Here is a 20,069-nt window from a genome sequence, read left to right as displayed (position 1 = left end):
GATGTCAGGCGCAAAGCGTTTCCACTGAACATCCTTTAGATGTTTCTACAGATTAACTGGAGTCCACCTGGGGTAAACTCAATTGATTGCACATGAGCTGGAAAGGCACACACTCGTCTACATATAAGGTCCCACAGTTGACAGTGCATGTCAGAGCACATACCAAGCATGGAGTCAAAGGAATTGTCTGTAGACCTCCGAGACAGCATTGTCTCGAGGCACAAATCTTGGGAAGGGGACAGAAACATTTCTACTGCTTTGAAAGTCCCAGTAAGGACAGTGGCCTCCAGTGCTGGCTGGTGCAAAAATTGTGGTGGGGCTAGTGTGCTAATAGATTTCCCTGCCAAGTCCAGTACAGGCATTCAAATGAACAGTGGACACAGCTAACCAAAAAAGTTAGCTTCAATACTTTAAAACTAAAACATATATCTGATATTTTCACTTTATAAAACTTCAGACGTGACATTAATTTAAATAACTTGTATGAAATTAGTTTGGTTAAAATTTTAACCATAAGTTAAAACTTTATGCCTCTGGATGACTTGGGTGATATTGCCAGTGAGTCAGTATGGGGTCAAAAGAAATTCAGCGGTTAGGGAATTAGCAGAACTATGCCCACCACTGCAAATGAACAGTCGGAAAATTACTACAATTCCACAATAATCATTTCATGTCCTCAAAATCAGCAGTTTGACAGATAAAGTTAACCATTTACAGCTTTATGAGGGCTCATTTATACTTTGGAAAGGAACAGTATCAAATACAACACTCAAGTTCTTGAGCAAGGAACATTTCACCATTTGACACCAATTACACACATAGTACACTAAACTGTACTGCACTGCCAGTATCTTCAGCCAAACAGACCCTGGGTTTCATAGTGACACTGACCTCAACAGAATAGAAAATATCACCAAATTAAGACTTTCAAAATATGGAAACATTCCTCAATTGAACATTATGTACATACTACAATGTTCACACCACCTTCCAAAAAGAGAGAGAGTGAAAGAGATGGTGTGTGTGTGTGTGTGTGTGTGTGTGTGTGTGTGTGTGTGTGTGTGTGTGTGTGTGTGTGTGTGTGTGTGAGAGAGAGAGTAAATTAAGGTAAAATTGAGGTAATAATTTGCATGAATGTTACTGATTGGAATGGAGGCAAAATAAATAGGCTAGAATAACTTAAATTAAATAAGTCGGCTAAGTAATAACACCAAAACCTTTAAATTAAGTTGGTTAAAATTAATTAAAATTGTAAAGGACAAAGCACATTAAGTATACAAACCACTTAATTAAATGCTTTGCTAAACTTGAGTTAATCTGACTATAAGTGTCTTGTGTGTACTCAGTAGTGGCTGTTAGAATTTCTTTAAAAAAAAACATGTAAATTGCTATTTTAGGTTTTGTTTTGTTTTTTAAACTGAGCAAATCATTCATTTTAGACTGTGGAATACTCCAAAGAATATTTCACTTCTGTGGACTTCTGATCCTCATGACGTGTAAACTGAAATCAAGTTGTAACTACTCTAATATTTTATGACCAAAATGCCATCATGGTTGCTTTGAATACTGTTACAAACAGCCCCGATCTCCCCTAACCGTTATAACTGGTCAGCTGTACCAATAAAGATCACAACTTTGGCCCCTCAAAAACAAACAAACATCACTCATTCCTTTGAGTTTAAATTTTCATCCTCATTTCCACACCAGGAGCAACATTCGGGAGTAAATCCTAACAGCTCGTAGGCTCACCTAAGCTGAATTGCAATCCAAAGGTGAATCCGCAGCTGAAAACCACCGAGACATAACGGCCAGGAGGAGCAGCAATCGTAAAGTCCCAAAGTTCTTCAACTTACTCCAGCAAAACACACGGAGACAAAAAAATAAATATAACCCAAACGTCGGAGGAGTTTCTGTTTCCACCAAAAACAGCAGCACTTTGATAAATCCACAGGCGACCCAAGCCATTAAATTTGGTGATGCTAACTGGTCAAATATTTATTATAGCTCCTTAGCAACCACACACACAATTGGTCCATGGGCGGCAATTCTCTCGTCCACAAGATATTAAATTTACCGATGCTGACTGGCCAAATATTTATTATTTTCCTTAGCAACATCCACAATTGGTCATTTCGCTGCACTTCAAGGGGCAGATGAGTGAGCGCCCAACAAGAGAAATGATACGTTCTGTGCTTCTGTCGGTGGAAATGCACTGTCGAATACAAATCACTTGGTGGAAATGCTGTTTTAATAATTCAGATTACATGTAGGCACATACTATTAAGTAAAACTGACATTGATAATACTTTTTTAAAAAGATATATTTTAATCATTTTTCCCCTCCACATCTGGGAGGGCGGCGCCCCAGCACCCCCTGTGGGTCAGCCGCCACTGGTGGCCTCCATCATCCATAAATGGTAGAAATTCAGATCCACCATGACTCTTCCTAGACCTGGTTGCCCGTCTAAACTGAGTGACTGGGGGAAAAGAGCCTTAGTCAGGGAGGTGACAAAGAACCTGTTGGTCACTCTGTCAAAGCTCCAGCATTCCTCTGTGGAGACTGGAGAGAGGACAACCTTCCAGAGGCCTGTATGGTAAAGTGGCCAGATGGAAGCCACTCCTGAAAGGCACATGGCAGCCCAACTGGAGTTTGCCAAAAGGCACCTGAAAGACTCTCAGACCATGAGAAACAAAATTCTCTGGTCTGATGAAACAAAAATTGAACTCTGACATGAATGCCAGGTGTCATGTTCGGAAGAAACCAGGCATCATGTTTGTAGGAAACCAGGCACCATCCCTACAGCGAAACTTGGTGGTGGCAGCATCATGTTGTGGGGATATTTTTTCAGCAGCAGAAACTGGGAGACTAGTCAGGATTGAGGGAAAGATGAATGCAGCAATGTATGGAGACATCCTGGATGGAAACCTGCTTCAGATCACAGACTGGGGCAATGGTTCATCTTTCAGCAGCACAATAACCCTAAGCACACAGCAAAGATATCAAAGGAGTGGTTTCACGACAACTCTGTGAATGTCCTTGAGTGGCCCAGCCAGAGCCCAGACATGAATCTGATTGAATGTCTCTGGGGAGATCTGAAAATGGATTGTGCACTGATGCACTCCATTCAACCTGATGCAGCTTGAGAGGTGCTGCAAAGAGTAATGGGCCAAACTGCCCAAACATAGGTATGCCAAGCTTGTGGCATCATATTCAAGAAGGCTTGAGGCTGTAACTGCCGCCAAAGGCTCATGAACAAAGTATTTAGCAGAGGGTGTGAATACGTTTGTACATGTGATTTCTTTGTTTTTAATTTTTATTAAATTTGCAAAAATTATACATACATACATACATACATACATACATACATACATACATATAAACATTTTTCATGTTGTCATTATAGGGTGTTGTGAGTAGAAGTTTGAGGGGAAAAATGAATTTACTCATTTTGTAATACTATCACACAACAAATGTGGAAAAAGTGAAGCACTGTGAATACTGTAAATGCTTTTTCCACAACAGGCTGTGACGATGATGCAAGTTTGACAATCAAAATATAGTAAGCTTAGCGGCATGACAATACCTGCAATGTTGCAATCTGCATGCTCGAATTGGGCTTTGGAGAACCAACAGAAGAAATGTCTTACTTTGACTGTTAGGCGCTTGATAATTAGAACAGGTTCCGAGCTGGTGGATAGAGGACGACCAACAAAATGATAAAGGAACAAAGTGTTTGGGGAGTGCTTCTGATGCAAGTCAATCCTGAAGAAGATTAAACAACAGTTAAAAGAGTGGATAAAGTTGACCAACCATTTACATTGTTGTGAGATTTAAAAGGACACAAAAAAGTGGCAGCTTGACTTGAGAAGTAGCCAGCTGTGATAGGACATGCTAAACATTGAATTCATGTGTTGTCACCATTTAGAGATCAGGAGTGACTTTCCCGAGCCTGGACCACCAGACACCAACAGAGGCGGTGTCGGAGGAGGAGCTGTTATCATATCATTCAGACGATCTATATACTGAGTAGAGAAGGACATTAGATCATAGCTGTGGAAAAATGCATGCACTCTACACACTATTAGAGTGAAAGACTAGAGTAAAAAAAAAAGATTTCTCAGCAACCTTCTGGAAACCAAAGTGTGAGGTGGTATTACAGGACTGCTGGTAGGACTCAATCTGTTCCTGCTCATCGTGCAGGTCCCACAGCATATCTCCTGAGTCTTCTTCACGTCCTTCCTCTAGTCCAGAATCCTTTGAGTCAACATCTGCTCCATCCAGTCCCAGCAACTCCTAAACAGTGGGTGCAGAGGAAGTTATACAGGCTAGAGGAGAGTGCACACAATATTCACTGTCTATGGATTGCCAAAAGACTGGGATTGCTGTACCTGTCTAATGACCTTCTGTAGCTGAACATAAATCCTGTTTGCCCCATCCTCTGGAGAGCCACTATGATCCACCACCTAGGTTAATGTTCAAAACGTCAGGAGAACAAGTGTGTGGCCATACAAATGACACTGTGGTTACTTTATTTATTTTTTATCTCTCACCAGCTTTAAGGCCATAACAGAGATACAGAACTGCACTACATCCCTGCATACGTGCATCAATTAGACTTTCTTGTGCATATCATAACTTATCAACATATCAACACAATTTCTTTGATTTTCACCAAATCTGAACCAGGCATCGTAAATGAAGGTGTGTCTGGTAAGCCCAAATTTGAGCATTTGGAGAATCTGGGTTTCGCCAAGAGTCTCTAAAGCCAGCCACTCACTACACAATAATGCAATACAAATGTGCATTTTCCCATGATTGTAACAGAAATTTAGGTTGCACTGCAGAGTATCTGCCGCACATGTGTCATGAACACGGGTCCTGGTGAAATCAGACCACAATGCAGCAGTTCCATCATGTTCAAAATTGTCAATGGCAACACAAAATCACTTTCACACCATTTTGCCCATGAAAGTGTCATGGGCCCTTGAGATTGTACCAACACTAAGTGCAAGACTGAACATAGTTCACTACAGAAAGTGAAGGCAGATGAGACATGCAGCATTAACACATCCAGATCCTTGCAGGGCAGACTCTACTTAGCTTCAGAGGATGGCAGACTGAGCGTGGTGATATACTGGCTGACCAGAGAGACTGTTATGAGGCAGGCTCATGAATGACAGGCTGAGCAGCTAAATTAACAGTCAGGCAGACTGATGGACAGATCGGCAAACGGACCAGATGATGTGAGCTGTGAACAAGCGTGGTGCACTCAGCACCCGTGTAGTTCTGAACTGTGGTGGAGTAAAGAGTATGACCAGGGACACCTCCAAGAGGAAGACTGCTAGATAGATGGGCAGCCAGGGCAATCAGAAATTCTGAACAGAGAGTGATAGCATAATTGACAGAACCTAACAGGAGCATCAAAACATGACACAAAAAAAAAAAAAAAAAAAAAAAAAAACGGAGTGGCAAACATGATAAATGGCAAGTGAATAAGACACCAGAGCAGCCACCTATGCAGCAGACACCAGAGGGAGACAAACATAATGAAGGAACAACACACACACACACACACACACACACACACACACACACACACACACACACACACACACACACACACACACACACACACACACACACACACACACACACACACACACACACACACACACACACCTTGACTTTTGCAGCCTTGTCTGCAGTGGTAACTCTCTCCAGGATTTGCTTTGTGGCTCCAGTAAAACTGTGATCTTCTGCAGTTCTGACATAGAGCACTAGTGGATGACAGTCTGGATTCCTTACAAAAGCTTCCTCACAGTCTTCCACCACAGAGCTGCAGACACATACAGTTTGACAATATAGAACATTTCTCAATTTGAACATGTAACATATGAGGGGAATGGCAAGGTTTCATTGTTTCTATTAGTACTAATAATAAGTGCAACTCAGGAGAGACCTGGAGACTGTGGATTTGAGGAGGAGTACGCACACAGCACTCCTTTCAATTTCCTGCTTGCGTTCCACAGCGTAACAGGCAGCATTCTCCTCTGGGAAGCTCACATTCAAGTAGAAATGGCCAAGACCCTCACACATCTTCCTCAGAACAGGAGAGTGTTTCTGTAATTACAACATAACACAAATCAGGATGAGGATTAAGTATTGTTGTGGACAAAGTTATCCAGCCAAACCAGATTAAATCTAATTAACCTTCTCAAATATGCTTTGAAAAATTCATACATACAACATCGATGCCTTGAACCAATCCGCAGTTTTAGTATCAGCTCCTATCAGGACATTTTATAACTGATTAATACTGACTTCATAAAGTCTAGTGGAGTTCCAGTTCTTGGTTTACTTTTGAAGTCCATGTGTCTCAAAAGTATCACAGAAACCCAATTTCTTAATGCAGTTATTCAGCAAGCAAGATTAATAATAATAATTTCCTTTATTTGTTATTGTACATACATACAACAAAATTTTCCCTCTGTATTTAACCCATACTAATTACAATTAGACTACTATGAGCAGTGGGCAGCCAGAGTCCAACGCCCGCAGATAAAGCAGAAGACCATAAATAAGTTTTTTATTGTGGGAGGAAACCGGAGTGCCCAGAGGAAACCCACACAGACACAGGGAGAACATGCACACGCCACACAGAAAGGGCGGGAAGCGATCCCACAACCTTCTTGCTGTGAGGCATTAGTGCTAACCACTAAGCCACCGTGCACCAAGATTAAGCCAAAGAAGGTGCTCAATTATGTAAATAAATGAAATCCTGCAAGAATTTTTATATGTACAAAGTTGTGAGAAAAAGTGTCATATTCCTTCTCTATGTTCATTTCATTTTCATTTATTTATATAGCGCCAAATCATAACAAGGATGCCTCAAGGCGCTTCACACAAGTAAGGTCTAACCTTACCAACCCCCAGAGCAACAGTAGTAAGGAAAAACTCCCTCTGAGGAAGAAACCTCAAGAAGACCAGACTCAAAGAGGTGACCCTCTGCTTGGGCCATGATCCACTCTTTTTCTAAAAAATTGTTTGTCCCATGCAGTTGAATGGGAACATGTGTCCAGTTTTGACTGGTACTGCAATTACAACTATATAAGCACTTTAAAACATTATTTTTGTTCTACTGATCCAATAGATTACTGTATTTTCCAGATGATACATCACACCAAAGTATGTGTCCTGTCAAAGTCTCTTGAAGAGGAAAAAACAGATAGGTTGTAACAGAGTACAACCCCAATTCCAATGAAGTTGGGACGTTGTGTAAAATGTAAATAAAAACAGAATACAATGATTTGCAAATCCTCTTCAACCTACATTCAACTGAATACACCACAAAGACAAGATATTTAATGTTCAAACTGACAGACTTTGTTGTTTTTGTGCAAATATTTGCTCATTTTGAAATGGATGCCTGCAACACATTTCAAAAAAGTTGGGATGGGGCAACAAAAGACTGGGAAAGCTGATGAATGCTCAAAAAACACCTCATTGGAAACAGGTGAGTATCATGATTGAGTATAAAAGGAGCATCCCCAAAAGGCTCAGCCGTTCACAAGCAAAGATGGGGCGAGAATCACCACTTTGTGAACAACTGCGTGAAAAAACAGTTTAAGAACAATGTTTCTCAATGTTCCATTGCAAGGAATTTAGGGATTCCATCATTTACAGTCTGTAATATAATCAGAAGATTTAGATAATCTGGAGAACTTTCGACACATAAACAACAAGGCCAAAAATGAACATTGAATGCCCGTGACCTTTGATCCCTGAGGTGGCACTGCATTAAAAACCGACATCGTGTAAAGGATCTTACCGTGTGGGCTCAGGAACACTTCAGAAAACCACTGTCAGTTAAAACAGTTCATTGCTACATCTACAAGTGCAAGTTAAAACTCTACCATGCAAAGCGAAACAACATCCAGAAATGCTGCTGCCTTCTCTGGGCCGAGCTCATTTGAAATGGACAGACGCAAAGTGGAAAAGTGTGTTGTGGTCTGATGACTCCTCATTTCAAATTGTTTTTGGAAATCATGGATGTTGTGTCCTCTGGACAAAAGAGGAAAAAGACTATTCAGATTGTTACCAGTGGAAAGTTCAAAAGCCAGCATCTGTGATGGTATGGGGGTGTGTTAGTGCCCATAGCATGGGGAACTTACACATGATGGCACCATCAATGCTGAAAGGTACATCCAGGTTTTGGAGCAACACATGCTGCCATCCAAGCAACATCTTTTTCAGGGACGTCCCTGCTTATTTCAGCAAGACAATGCCAAGCCACATTCCGCATGTTACAACAGCGTGACTTTGTAGTAAAAGAGGGTAGGTACTAGCCTGGCCCGTCTGCAGTCCAGACCTGTCACCCAATGAAAATGTGTGGCGCATTATGAAGCGCAAAATACGACAAGAGACCCAGGACTGCTGAACTGAAGTCATACATCAAACAAGAATGGGAAAGAATTTCACCTACAAAGCTTCAACAATCAGTGTCCTCAGTTCCCAAATGCTTATTGAGTGTTGTTAGAAGGAAAGGTGATGTAACACAGTGGTAAACATACCACTGTCCCAGCTTTTTTGAAATGTGTTGCAGGCACCCATTTCAAAATGAGCAAATATTTGCATAAAGTTTATCAGTTTGAACATTAAATATTTTGTCTTTGTGGTATATTCAACTGAATATAGGTTGAAGAGGATTTGCAAATCACTGTATTCTGTTTTTAATTTACATTTTACACAAAGTCCCAAATTCATTGGAATTGGGGTTGTATAAGGCACAGCATTTTTCATTTTACATAGCATTTCCCTGGGGGCAAGTTTAAAAACAGACAGGAACTCAGTGTAGCACATGTGCACACCACAGCATGTGCTGTAACTGAACATAAGGACTTTTAAATTCCAAAAAATAAGAAAGATACACAAATTCGTAAATGTGCGTTGGTCAACATACTGAATGTTATTTGATGCAGTTTGAGAAACAGAAAACGTCACATGGACACGGATGGAGAACAGTGGATTTTGTTGTGCCCTCAGAGGACTTTGAAATTCCAAAAATAAGCAAGCTGGACAAATAAAGCTGTGATGAACAATATATTGGATGCCATTTGGCAAGGATGATCACAGATTGCTGACCCACAGTGCTGGAAACACTATAGTTAAAAATGTGAATCCATTCGATTTTTTTATTTATCTCTCAGATTTTGGTGCACTGTTGCATTGGATTTTTTATTATTGGAGTATCTTTTGTTTAGTATGTTGATTCCTGGGAAATGATGATTATTATTAACGAACGTGTGATTTTCTGTATAAAAGTCATACAGGAGTATAAGTCACAGGACCTCCCAAAGTAGTAAAAACAAACTGCGGCTTTTGGAAATATGACATGATTTTTGTAATTTGCTTTTCCACACATCTTCAGGCAGATGCTTTTCATACTTACTTTCACTAATAAAAACAATAATAGCTATTAATAAATTTATGTAAAAATTACAGTAGTTTAAGACCCTGTGATCAATTCATAAGCACTTTAAATGTAATGTTTGCTTCAGAAATGAACTCTTGATAACACGATTGATGCTTCTGCTTTAGGTCACTTCCTTTCCTAGAAAAAGTAGGTATCATATAGTGTGCAATCTGAGTTAGAATTGTTGTTGGTAACAGAATGTGTACAGGATTATGCAGCACAGCACATTTAACCAACCTTAATGAAGATATCCAGTTCTGCCTTGGTCTCCTGGGTAAAGATGAGGTAGCAGCGTACTGTGTTACTCCATAAGGCCTGGGGCACATGAGGGGACACTTGGAGTAGACTGGCCACTGCAGCATCCCAGTCATCTGACAGAAACACAAAAGAATGGAAGGTAAACAAAGGAAGATGTCAAGAACGTGTCAATCAGTGGTGCCAGTGGCGGTCAATCAGTGGTGTTACCTTTCAATGCTCTTTAAATTCCTTTCAGTATGAAAAAATATGTAGTGATTGCACTTTTTTTTAGCTCGTGCATTTTCACACCCCCGCCCCTCTTCACACTTTGCTTACCTCTGCTCACATTTGCAAAAGGCCCCTCCACATCAATCAAACTATGAGCAAATTCTGGTCCCCGGAAGGTTTGTTGCAACTGCATCATGCTCCCCATCGAGGGCTCACTTCCCAAAACACCACCACCCCAGTACTCGCAATGTGTCCCTGTAGCTAGAGGCAAAGAAACAGCAAATCGATCGTTGTCAAGTTTACATCTGACAAAACCAGCAGTGGTACATTAAGAGAAAAGTGATATTTTGGAAAAACAAAAACACAACATGATAGGATCCTATTTTCCCATACAACCCTGTGCAACCCTGAATGAACACGTGCATGTTGAATGATTGAGATTGATGGAAGAATTAATACTACAAGAAAACAGCAGTGTTGTGGGGGTGTTACCAGTGACAGTAGTTTGGTTGTCATCTGAGTCAGAGTCATCTGGGTCACAGACCTGGATGCCCTGGGCCTGCAACTGCTGCAACTTGGCTTCAAGCTCTCTCTTGGCCCGCAGGAGATCCTGAATCTCTTTTTCCTTTGTCTCCCGGAAAATCTGACAATCAATTATGCAAAAAGGCGAAGGCTTCATTCATGTTCTTAGAGGATGACACATATATGCAACATGCTTTACCTTAAACTGTCGTTTAACTTTGTCCCTGTCATGTTCAAAGGTGGATGCCCTCTCCATAGCTTGGTACTTTGCCTCAAGAGCACTCTCTTTCTCTCTAAGTATTTTCTGGTAGGTTTTCTGCAGAGCCTGAAAACACAGTCATTCCTTAGATTTTGTACATTTGAGCTGGTGGTCTTGCCATTTTGTACATTTGAGCTGGTGGTCTTGGCACTGCTTTATGGTGTACTGTATAAGGCTTCTACAGAAATTATACTATAGAGGGGAAAATAAGTATTTGACCCCCCTGTCAGTTTTGCAGATTTTCCCACCTACAAAGAATGGAGAGGTCTATCATTTTTATCGTAGGTACACTTCAACTGTGAGAGACAGAATAAAAAAATAAAAAAAAATCCAGTAAATCACATTGTATGATTTTTAAATAATTCATCTGCATTTTTATTGCATAAAATAAGCATTTGCCCCATAGAAAAACAGAGTTTAACAACTGGTACAGAAACATTTGTCTGCCATTACAGAGGTCAGACGTTTCCTGTTGTTCTTGACCAAGTTTTCACACACTGCAACAGGGACTTTGGTCCAATCCTCCATACAGATCTTCTCCAAATCTTTCAGGTTTGGAGTTTCAGCTCCCTCCAAAGATTTTCTATTGAGTTCAGGTCTGGAGACTGGCCAGGCCACTCCAGGACCTTGAAATGCTTCTTACGGAGCTCCACCTTAGTTGCCCTGGCCGTGTGTTTGGGGTCATTGTCATGCTGGAAGACCCAGCCATGACCCATCTTCAATGCTCTTACTGAGGGAAGGAGGTTGTTTGCCAAAATCTCACAATACATGACCCCATCCATCCTCCCTTCAATACGGTGCAGTCGTCCTGTCCACTTTGCAGAAGAGCACCCCCAGAGTATGATGTTTCCACCCCCATGCTTCACGGTTGGGATGGTTTTCTTGGGGTTGTTCTCATCCTCTAAACATAGTAAGTGGAGTTGATTCCAAAAAGCTATATTTTGGTCTCATCTGACCACATGGTCTCATCCTCCCATGCCTCCTCTGGATCATCCAGATGGTCACTGGTGAACTTCAAACGGGCCTGGACATGTGCTGGCTTGAGCAGGGGGACCTTGCTGCCCTGCAGGATTTTAAACCATGACAGCATCATGTGTTACTAATGTAATCTTTGTGACTGTGATCCCAGCTCTCTTCAGGTCATTGACCAGGTCCTCCTGTGTAGTTCTGAGCTTTCTCAGAATCATCCTTACCCCACAAAGTGAGATCTTGCATGGAATCCCAGACTGAGGGAGACTGACGGCCATCTTGTGTTTCTTCCACTTTCTAATAAATAATCATAACAGTTGTTGTCTTCTACCAAGCTGCTTGCCTGTTGTCCTGTAGTCCATCCCAGCCTTGTGCAGGTCTACAGTTTTGTCCCTGGTGTTCTTAGACAGCTCTTTGGTCTTGGCTATGGTGGACAGGTTGGAGTGTGATTGATTGAGTGTGTGAACAGGTGTCTTTTATACAGGTAACAAGTTCAAACAGGTGCAATTAATACAGGTAAAGAGTGCAGAATAAGAGGGCTTCTTAAAGAAAAATTAACAGGTCTGTGAGAGCCAGAATTCTTGCTGGTTGGTAGGGGGTCAAATACTTATTTTATGCAATAAAATGCAAATTAAGTATTAAAAAAAAAAAAAAAAAAAAAAAATCACAATGTGATTTTCTGGATTTTTTTTTTTAGATTCTGTCTCTCACAGTTGAAGTGTACCTATGATAAAAATTACAGACCTCTCCATTCTTTGTTGGTAGGAAAACCTGCAAAACTGACAGGGGGTCAAATACTTATTTTCCCCACTGTATATGGGCACTGGGCAAATTCATTATATTTTGGTTTTCCTGTGTATTTTGTATGTAAATGCATTATTGCAACACCTTTGTTGAACAGCAAATTATGTCACTTGACTGCAACAAGTTGTTTTCTTTTTCTGTTTACAATCATGCTGTGTAACAGGAAAACATGACTTCATACATATCTATGATCTGTACAGTGAAATTTCACTAAACCAACTTCACTTCACTAACAGTACATCCATTACTGCTGCTGTTTGTTCAACATTCTTTTTTTTTTTTTACCTGTAACTCAGCTCTCAGCCTCTTGTTCTCCTCATCCAACTTGGCCTCCTTCTTCTGCATTGATGAGATTTCATTATTCTTGCTCACACGGAAGATTTCATACTCTTTACGGAGCCTTTCATACTCTGCAGCATATTCTAGATCCACAGAACCAGTGGATTTGAAACTGGCCCCGATCACACGAGGCCCTCTACGAAATGAACTGCGCAGGAGTCGAGCTTTGGGCTTTACTTCCACTGGGATCTCACAGGCCTCCCCACCTTCACCGCCATATCCATCCTCAATCACCTCTCCTGGGCTCACCATAGAGGATGCAGTGCCCATAATGGTTCCAGCAGCATCAGTCCAAAAAGGTTTTGGTTTACTCAGATACCCATAGATACCCTAAAGTTGGAATAAATAAACAATATCTGCCTCAATCAAACATAACATTCAAATTTACTAAGATTTTTTTTTAATTAAACATGACTACCAGTAAGTCAAATTATTTTTTTTCCAATACAGCCATGTAATAATTCTTCAAATTATTTTCAATAAAGCTGATTAAAGCTCCTATTAGTCATTATGACCACAAAACAGTGAGAAAACAAAGTTAAGCCTTGCCATTTAATTTGCCTAAAGCGACCTGTCTGAAATTGTCCATGTTCGTCCCCAGTTTGCAATCTCACTGAAAGTCTTTGCTGAGGAGAGAATGGAAACCCAAGAATCAAAGAAAGGAAAGCAAAGACTATCAGTGTGCTGGAAGCTTTGGCACACAATAAATTGTCTCAAATCTGATGAGAATTTTTAGAAACTTGTAAAACCTAAAACTAATGCTTACTGAATGATGTAAAGAGCAAAGCTACAGGTCTGAACATGTGAAGGCTCCTGTCTATTTATACATTGATGCAGGTAAGGTTGAGTCAGTGTGTCTGGGTTTGTGATTGTTTTATATCAGGGGTGGCCAAGTTCGGTCCTCGAGAGCCACATTCCTGACACTCTTAGTTTTCTCCCTGCTCCAACACACCTGAATCCAATGAAAGACTCGTTAGAAGACTTTTAATGAGCCTTTCATTAGATTGTAATCGGGAGTGACATGTTTAGCCGCATGTTCTCCTTAAATTGCTGGCTGTCTGAGTGGTGTCCAAAAAATGAGGTGGGCTTCATAGATAATTGGCAAAGCTTCTGGGGAAAACCTGGTCTTGTTAGGAGAGATGGCATCCATCCCACTTTGGATGGAGCAGTTCTCATTTCTAGAAATCTGGCCAATTTTCTTAAATCCTCCAAACCGTGACTATCCAGGGTTGGGACCAGGAAGCAGAGTTGTAGTCTTACACACCTCTCTGCAGCTTCTCTCCCCCTGCCATCCCCTCATTACCCCATCCCCGTAGAGACGGTGCCTGCTCCCAGACCACCAATAACCAGCAAAAATCTATTTAAGCATAAAAATTCAAAAAGAAAAAATAATATAGCACCTTCAACTGCACCACAGACTAAAACAGTTAAATGTGGTCTATTAAACATTAAGTCTCTCTCTTCTAAGTCCCTGTTAGTAAATGATATAATAATTGATCAACATATTGATTTATTCTGCCTTACAGAAACCTGGTTACAGCAGGATGAATATGTTAGTTTAAATGAGTCAACACCCCCGAGTCACACTAACTGCCAGAACGCTCGTAGCACAGGCCGAGGCGGAGGATTAGCAGCAATCTTCCATTCCAGCTTATTAATTAATCCAAAACCCAGACAGAGCTTTAATTCATTTGAAAGCTTGACTCTTAGTCTTGTCCATCCAAATTGGAAGTCCCAAAAAACAGTTTTATTTGTTATTATCTATCGTCCACCTGGTCGTTACTGTGAGTTTCTCTGTGAATTTTCAGACCTTTTATCTGACTTAGTGCTTAGCTCAGATAATTATAGTGGGCGATTTTAACATCCACACAGATGCTAAGAATGACAGCCTCAACACTGCATTTAATCTATTATTAGACTCAATTGGCTTTGCTCAAAATGTAAATGAGTCCACCCACCACTTTAATCATATCTTAGATCTTGTTCTGACTTATGGTATGGAAATTGAAGAATTAACAGTATTCCCTGAAAACTCCCTTCTGTCTGATCATTTCTTAATAACATTTACATTTACTCTGATGGACTACCCAGCAGTGGGGAATAAGTTTCATTACACTAGAAGTCTTTCAGAAAGCGCTGTAACTAGGTTTAAGGATATGATTCCTTCTTTATGTTCTCTAATGCCATATACCAACACAGTGCAGAGTAGCTACCTAAACTCTGTGAGTGAGATAGAGTATCTCGTCAATAGTTTTAAATCCTCATTGAAGACAACTTTGGATGCTGTAGCTCCTCTGAAAAAGAGAGCCTTAAATCAGAAGTGCCTGACTCCGTGGTATAACTCACAAACTTGCAGCTTAAAGCAGATAACCCGTAAGTTGGAGAGGAAATGGCGTCTCACTAATTTAGAAGATCTTCACTTAGCCTGGAAAAAGAGTCTGTTGCTCTATAAAAAAAGCCCTCCGTAAAGCTAGGACATCTTACTACTCATCACTAATTGAAGAAAATAAGAACCCCAGGTTTCTTTTCAGCACTGTAGCCAGGCTGACAAAGAGTCAGAGCTCTATTGAGCCGAGTATTCCTTTAACTTTAACTAGTAATGACTTCATGACTTTCTTTGCTAATAAAATTCTAACTATTAGAGAAAAAATTACTCATAACCATCCCAAAGACATATCGTTATCTTTGGCTGCTTTCAGTGATGCCGGTATTTGGTTAGACTCTTTCTCTCCGATTGTTCTGTCTGAGTTATTTTCATTAGTTACTTCCTCCAAACCATCAACATGTCTATTAGACCCCATTCGTACCAGGCTGCTCAAGGAAGCCCTACCATTAATTAATGCTTCAATCTTAAATATGATCAATCTATCTTTATTAGTTGACTATGTACCAAAGGCTTTTAAGGTGGCAGTAATTAAACCATTACTTAAAAAGCCATCACTTGACCCAGCTATCTTAGCTAATTATAGGCCAATCTCCAACCTTCCTTTTCTCTCAAAAATTCTTGAAAGGGTAGTTGTAAAACAGCTAACTGATCATCTGCAGAGGAATGGTCTATTTCAGTCAGGTTTTAGAATCCATCATAGTACAGAAACAGCATTAGTGAAGGTTACAAATTATCTTCTTATGGCCTCAGACAGTGGACTCATCTCTGTGCTTGTTCTGTTAGACCTCAGTGCTGCTTTTGATACTGTTGACCATAAAATTTTATTACAGAGATTAGAGCATGCCATAGGTATTAAAGGCACTGCGCAGCAGTGGTTTGAATCATATTTATTTAATAGATTACAATTTGTTCATGTAAATGGGGAATTCTTCACAGACTAAGGTTAATTATGGAGTTCCACAAGGTTCTGTGCTAGGACCAATTTTATTCACTTTATACATGTTTCCCTTAGGCAGTATTATTAGACAGCATTGCTTAAATTTTCATTGTTACGCAGATGATACCCAGCTTTATCTATCCATGAAGCCAGAGGACACACACCAATTAGTTAAACTGCAGGACTGTCTTACAGACAAAGACATGGATGACCTCTAATTTCCTGCTTTTAAACTCAGATAAAACTGAAGTTATTGTACTTGGCCCCACAAATCTCAGAAACATGGTGTTTAACCAGATCCTTACTCTGGATGGCATTACCCTGACCTCTAGTAATACTGTGAGAAATGTTGGAGTCATTTTTGATCAGGATATGTCATTCAATGTGCATATTAAACAAATATGTAGGACTGCTTTTTTGCATTTGCGCAATATCTCTAAAATTAGAAAGGTCTTGTCTCAGAGTGATGCTGAAAAACTAATTCATGCATTTATTTCCTCTAGGCTGGACTATGTAATTCATTATTATCAGGTTGTCCTAAAAGTTCCCTGAAAAGCCTTCAGTTAATTCAAAATGCTGCAGCTAGAGTACTGACGGGGACTAGAAGGAGAGAGCATATCTCACCCATATTGGCTTCTCTTCATTGGCTTCCTGTTAATTCTAGAATAGAATTTAAAATTCTTCTTCTTACTTATAAGGTTTTGAATAATCAGGTCCCATCTTATCTTAGGGACCTCATAGTACCATATCACCCCAATACAGCGCTTTGCTCTCAGACTGCAGGCTTACATGTACTTCCTAGGGTTTGTAAGAGTAGAATGGGAGGCAGAGCCTTCAGCTTTCAGGCTCCTCTTCTCTGGAACCAGCTCCCAATTCACATCAGGGAGACAGACACCCTCTCTACTTTTAAGATTAGGCTTAAAGCTTTCCTTTTTGCTAAAGTCTATAGTTAGGGCTGGATCAGGTGAGCCTGAACCATCCCTTAGTTATGCTGCTATAGACTTAGACGGCTAGGGGGTTCCCATGATGCACTGAGTGTTTCTTTCTCTTTTTGCTCTGTATGCACCACTCTGCATTTAATCATTAGTGATTGATCTCTGCTCCCCTCCACAGCATGTCTTTTTCCTGGTTCTCTCCCTCAGCCCTAACCAGTCCCAGCAGAAGACTGCCCGTCCCTGAGCCTGGTTCTGCTGGAGGTTTCTTCCTGTTAAAATGGAGTTTTTCCTTCCCACTGTCGCCAAGTGCTTGCTCACAGGGGGTCGTTTTGACCGTTGGGGTTTTTCCGTAATTATTGTATGGCCTTGCCTTACAATATAAAGCGCCCTGGGGCAGCTGTTTGTTGTGATTTGGCGCTATATAAATAAAATTGATTTGATTTGATTTGTATTTATAAGTAATTAGTGTAAGTGAGAGTGGCATGGTCGCTTAATGGTTAGCACAGTTGCTTCACAGCAAGAAGGTCCTGGGATTGCTTTTCAGCTGGTCCTTTCTGTGTGGGGTTTGCATGTTCTCCCACTTCCTCCCGCTTCTAAAGACATGCAGGTTAGGTGAACTGAAGACTTTAAATTGGCCGTGAGTGCGATTGAGTCTGTCTGTCTGCCTGTGGCCCTGCAATACATTGGTGTCCTGTCCAGAGTATACTCCGACTCTGTCCTATGACTGCTGGAATAGGTTCCAGCTCCCCCATGACCCTTGTTTGGAGTAAGCGGATATTGAAAATGAATGAATAGGGGAAATGAAGTCCAAGACATATTCAGTGACTTGTAAATGGTAATGTATCGATCCCCTGACTTACTTAACAAAATCTAGCTGTGAAAGTGCTGATTTGTAGCAAAAAAAAATCCTTACTGCCCAAGTGGTTATGAGCTCTGAAAAAAGGAGGCACTTTGTATAAAAATGGCTGTTAACACCGAAATGGATAATGAAATCCTTTTGTTCACCCTCTTTGAATTAAAGCTGAATCTCCACAACCAGCACATCTCCATTGTTATATTTCAGCTCCCTTCATGCAGAGGCAAAAGTACATCATTTGTTGTTTCACTGTCCATCTACTTATGAATCTGACTGGATGTGACCCAACTGCTCATTATTCAGAATATTTAACAATTTAAAGGGACTTGACTAATGTTGATTCGCACTGCAGATGTTCTTGTACAACCCCTGGCAAAAATTATGGAATCACCGGCCTCAGAGGATGTTCATTCAGTTGTTTAATTTTGTAGAAAAAAGCAGATCACAGACATGACACAAAACTAAAGTCATTTCAAATGGCAACTTTCTGGCTTTAAGAAACACTATAAGAAATCAGGAAAAATAATTGTGGCAGTCAGTAACGGTTACTTTTTTAGACCAAGCAGAGGGAAAAAATATGGACTCACTCAATTCTGAGGAAAAAATTAAGGAATCATGAAAAACAAAAGAACGCTCCAACACATCACTAGTATTTTGTTGCACCACCTCTGGCTTTTATAACAGCTTGCAGTCTCTGAGGCATGGACTTAATGAGTGACAAACAGTACTCTTCATCAATCTGGCTCCAACTTTCTCTGATTGCTGTTGCCAGATCAGCTTTGCAGGTTGGAGCCTTGTCATGGACCATTTTCTTCAACTTCCACCAAAGATTTTCAATTGGATTAAGATCCGGACTATTTGCAGGCCATGACATTGACCCTATGTTTTCACAGTTTTTGCTCTATGGCAAGATGCATTATCATCTTGAAAAATGATTTCATCATCCCCAAACATCCTTTCAATTGATGGAATAAGAAAAGTGTTCAAAATATCAATGTAAACTTGTGCATTTATTGATGATGTAATGACAGCCATCTCCCCAGTGCCTTTACCTGACATGCAGCGCCATATCATCAATGACTGTGGAAATTTACATGTTCTCTTCAGGCAGTCATCTTTATAAATCTCATTGGAACGGCACCAAACAAAAGTTCCAGCATCATCACCTTGCCCAATGCAGATTCGAGATTCATCATTGAATATGACTTTCATCCAGTCATCCACAGGCCACGATTGCTTTTCCTTAGCCCATTGTAACCTTGTTTTTTTCTGTTTAGGTGTTAATGATGGCTTTCATTTAGCTTTTCTGTATGTAAATCCCATTTCCTTTAGGCGGTTTCTTACAGTTCGGCCACAGACATTGACTCCAGTTTCCTCCCATTCGTTCCTCATTTGTTTTGTTGTGCATTTTCGATTTTTGAGACATATTGCTTTAAGTTTTCTGTCTTGACGCTTTGATGTCTTCCTTGGTCTACCAGTATGTTTGCCTTTAACAACCTTCCCATGTTGTTTGTATTTGGTCCAGAGTTTAGACACAGCTGACTGTGAACAACCAACATCTTTTGCAACACTGCGTGATGATTTACCCTCTTAAGAGTTTGATAATCCTCTCCTTTGTTTCAACTGACATCTCTCGTGTTGGAGCCATGATTCATGTCAGTCCACTTGGTGCAACAGCTCTCCAAGGTGTGATCCTTTTTAGATGCAGACTAACGAGCAGATCTGATTTGATGCAGGTATTAGTTTTGGGGATGAAAATTTACAGGGTGATTCCATAATTTATTCCTCAGAATTGAGTGAGTCCATATTTTTTTCCCTCTGCTTGGTCTAAAAAAAGTAACCGTTACTGACTGCCATAATTATTTTTCCTGATTTCTTATATTGTTTCTTAAAGCCAGAAAGTTGCCATTTGAAATGACTTTAGTTTTGTGTCATGATCTGCTTTTTTTCTACAAAATTAAACAACTGAATGAACATCCTCCGAGGCCGGTGATTCCATAATTATTGCCAGGAGTTGTATGATGGCAAAGACGACAGCAATGCAAAACTTAACAGGTTGTAGAAGATCACACCGTTTAACTGTTACAACTACAAAACAAATTTACTCCGCTAACATTCAATTGA

At 40.4% G+C, this 20,069-nt stretch overlaps 1 protein-coding gene across 2 annotated transcripts in view; it reads right to left on the bottom strand.

Annotated features, from left to right (window-relative positions):
- nphp3 (nephronophthisis 3) overlaps positions 1-20,069 on the bottom strand; it is a 64,970-nt gene that overhangs the window by 44,559 nt on the left and 342 nt on the right. For both annotated transcript variants that reach the window (XM_034168460.1, XM_034168470.1), the window contains exons 2-12: positions 12,778-13,161; positions 10,660-10,785; positions 10,431-10,581; positions 10,047-10,199; positions 9,711-9,844; positions 5,961-6,121; positions 5,681-5,837; positions 4,390-4,464; positions 4,127-4,294; positions 3,920-4,023; positions 3,649-3,763 (exon numbers count right to left, since the gene is read on the bottom strand). In XM_034168460.1, coding sequence (XP_034024351.1) covers positions 3,649-3,763; positions 3,920-4,023; positions 4,127-4,294; positions 4,390-4,464; positions 5,681-5,837; positions 5,961-6,121; positions 9,711-9,844; positions 10,047-10,199; positions 10,431-10,581; positions 10,660-10,785; positions 12,778-13,161 — 1,728 coding nt within the window. The remainder of the gene's footprint in view (positions 1-3,648; positions 3,764-3,919; positions 4,024-4,126; positions 4,295-4,389; positions 4,465-5,680; positions 5,838-5,960; positions 6,122-9,710; positions 9,845-10,046; positions 10,200-10,430; positions 10,582-10,659; positions 10,786-12,777; positions 13,162-20,069) is intronic.

Source organism: Thalassophryne amazonica, chromosome 1 (assembly GCF_902500255.1).
Source record: "Thalassophryne amazonica chromosome 1, fThaAma1.1, whole genome shotgun sequence".
Classification (NCBI taxonomy): Eukaryota; Metazoa; Chordata; class Actinopteri; order Batrachoidiformes; family Batrachoididae; genus Thalassophryne; species Thalassophryne amazonica.
Note: the sequence above shows the minus strand (reverse complement) of the source record. Positions and strands in the feature narration are given on the sequence as shown.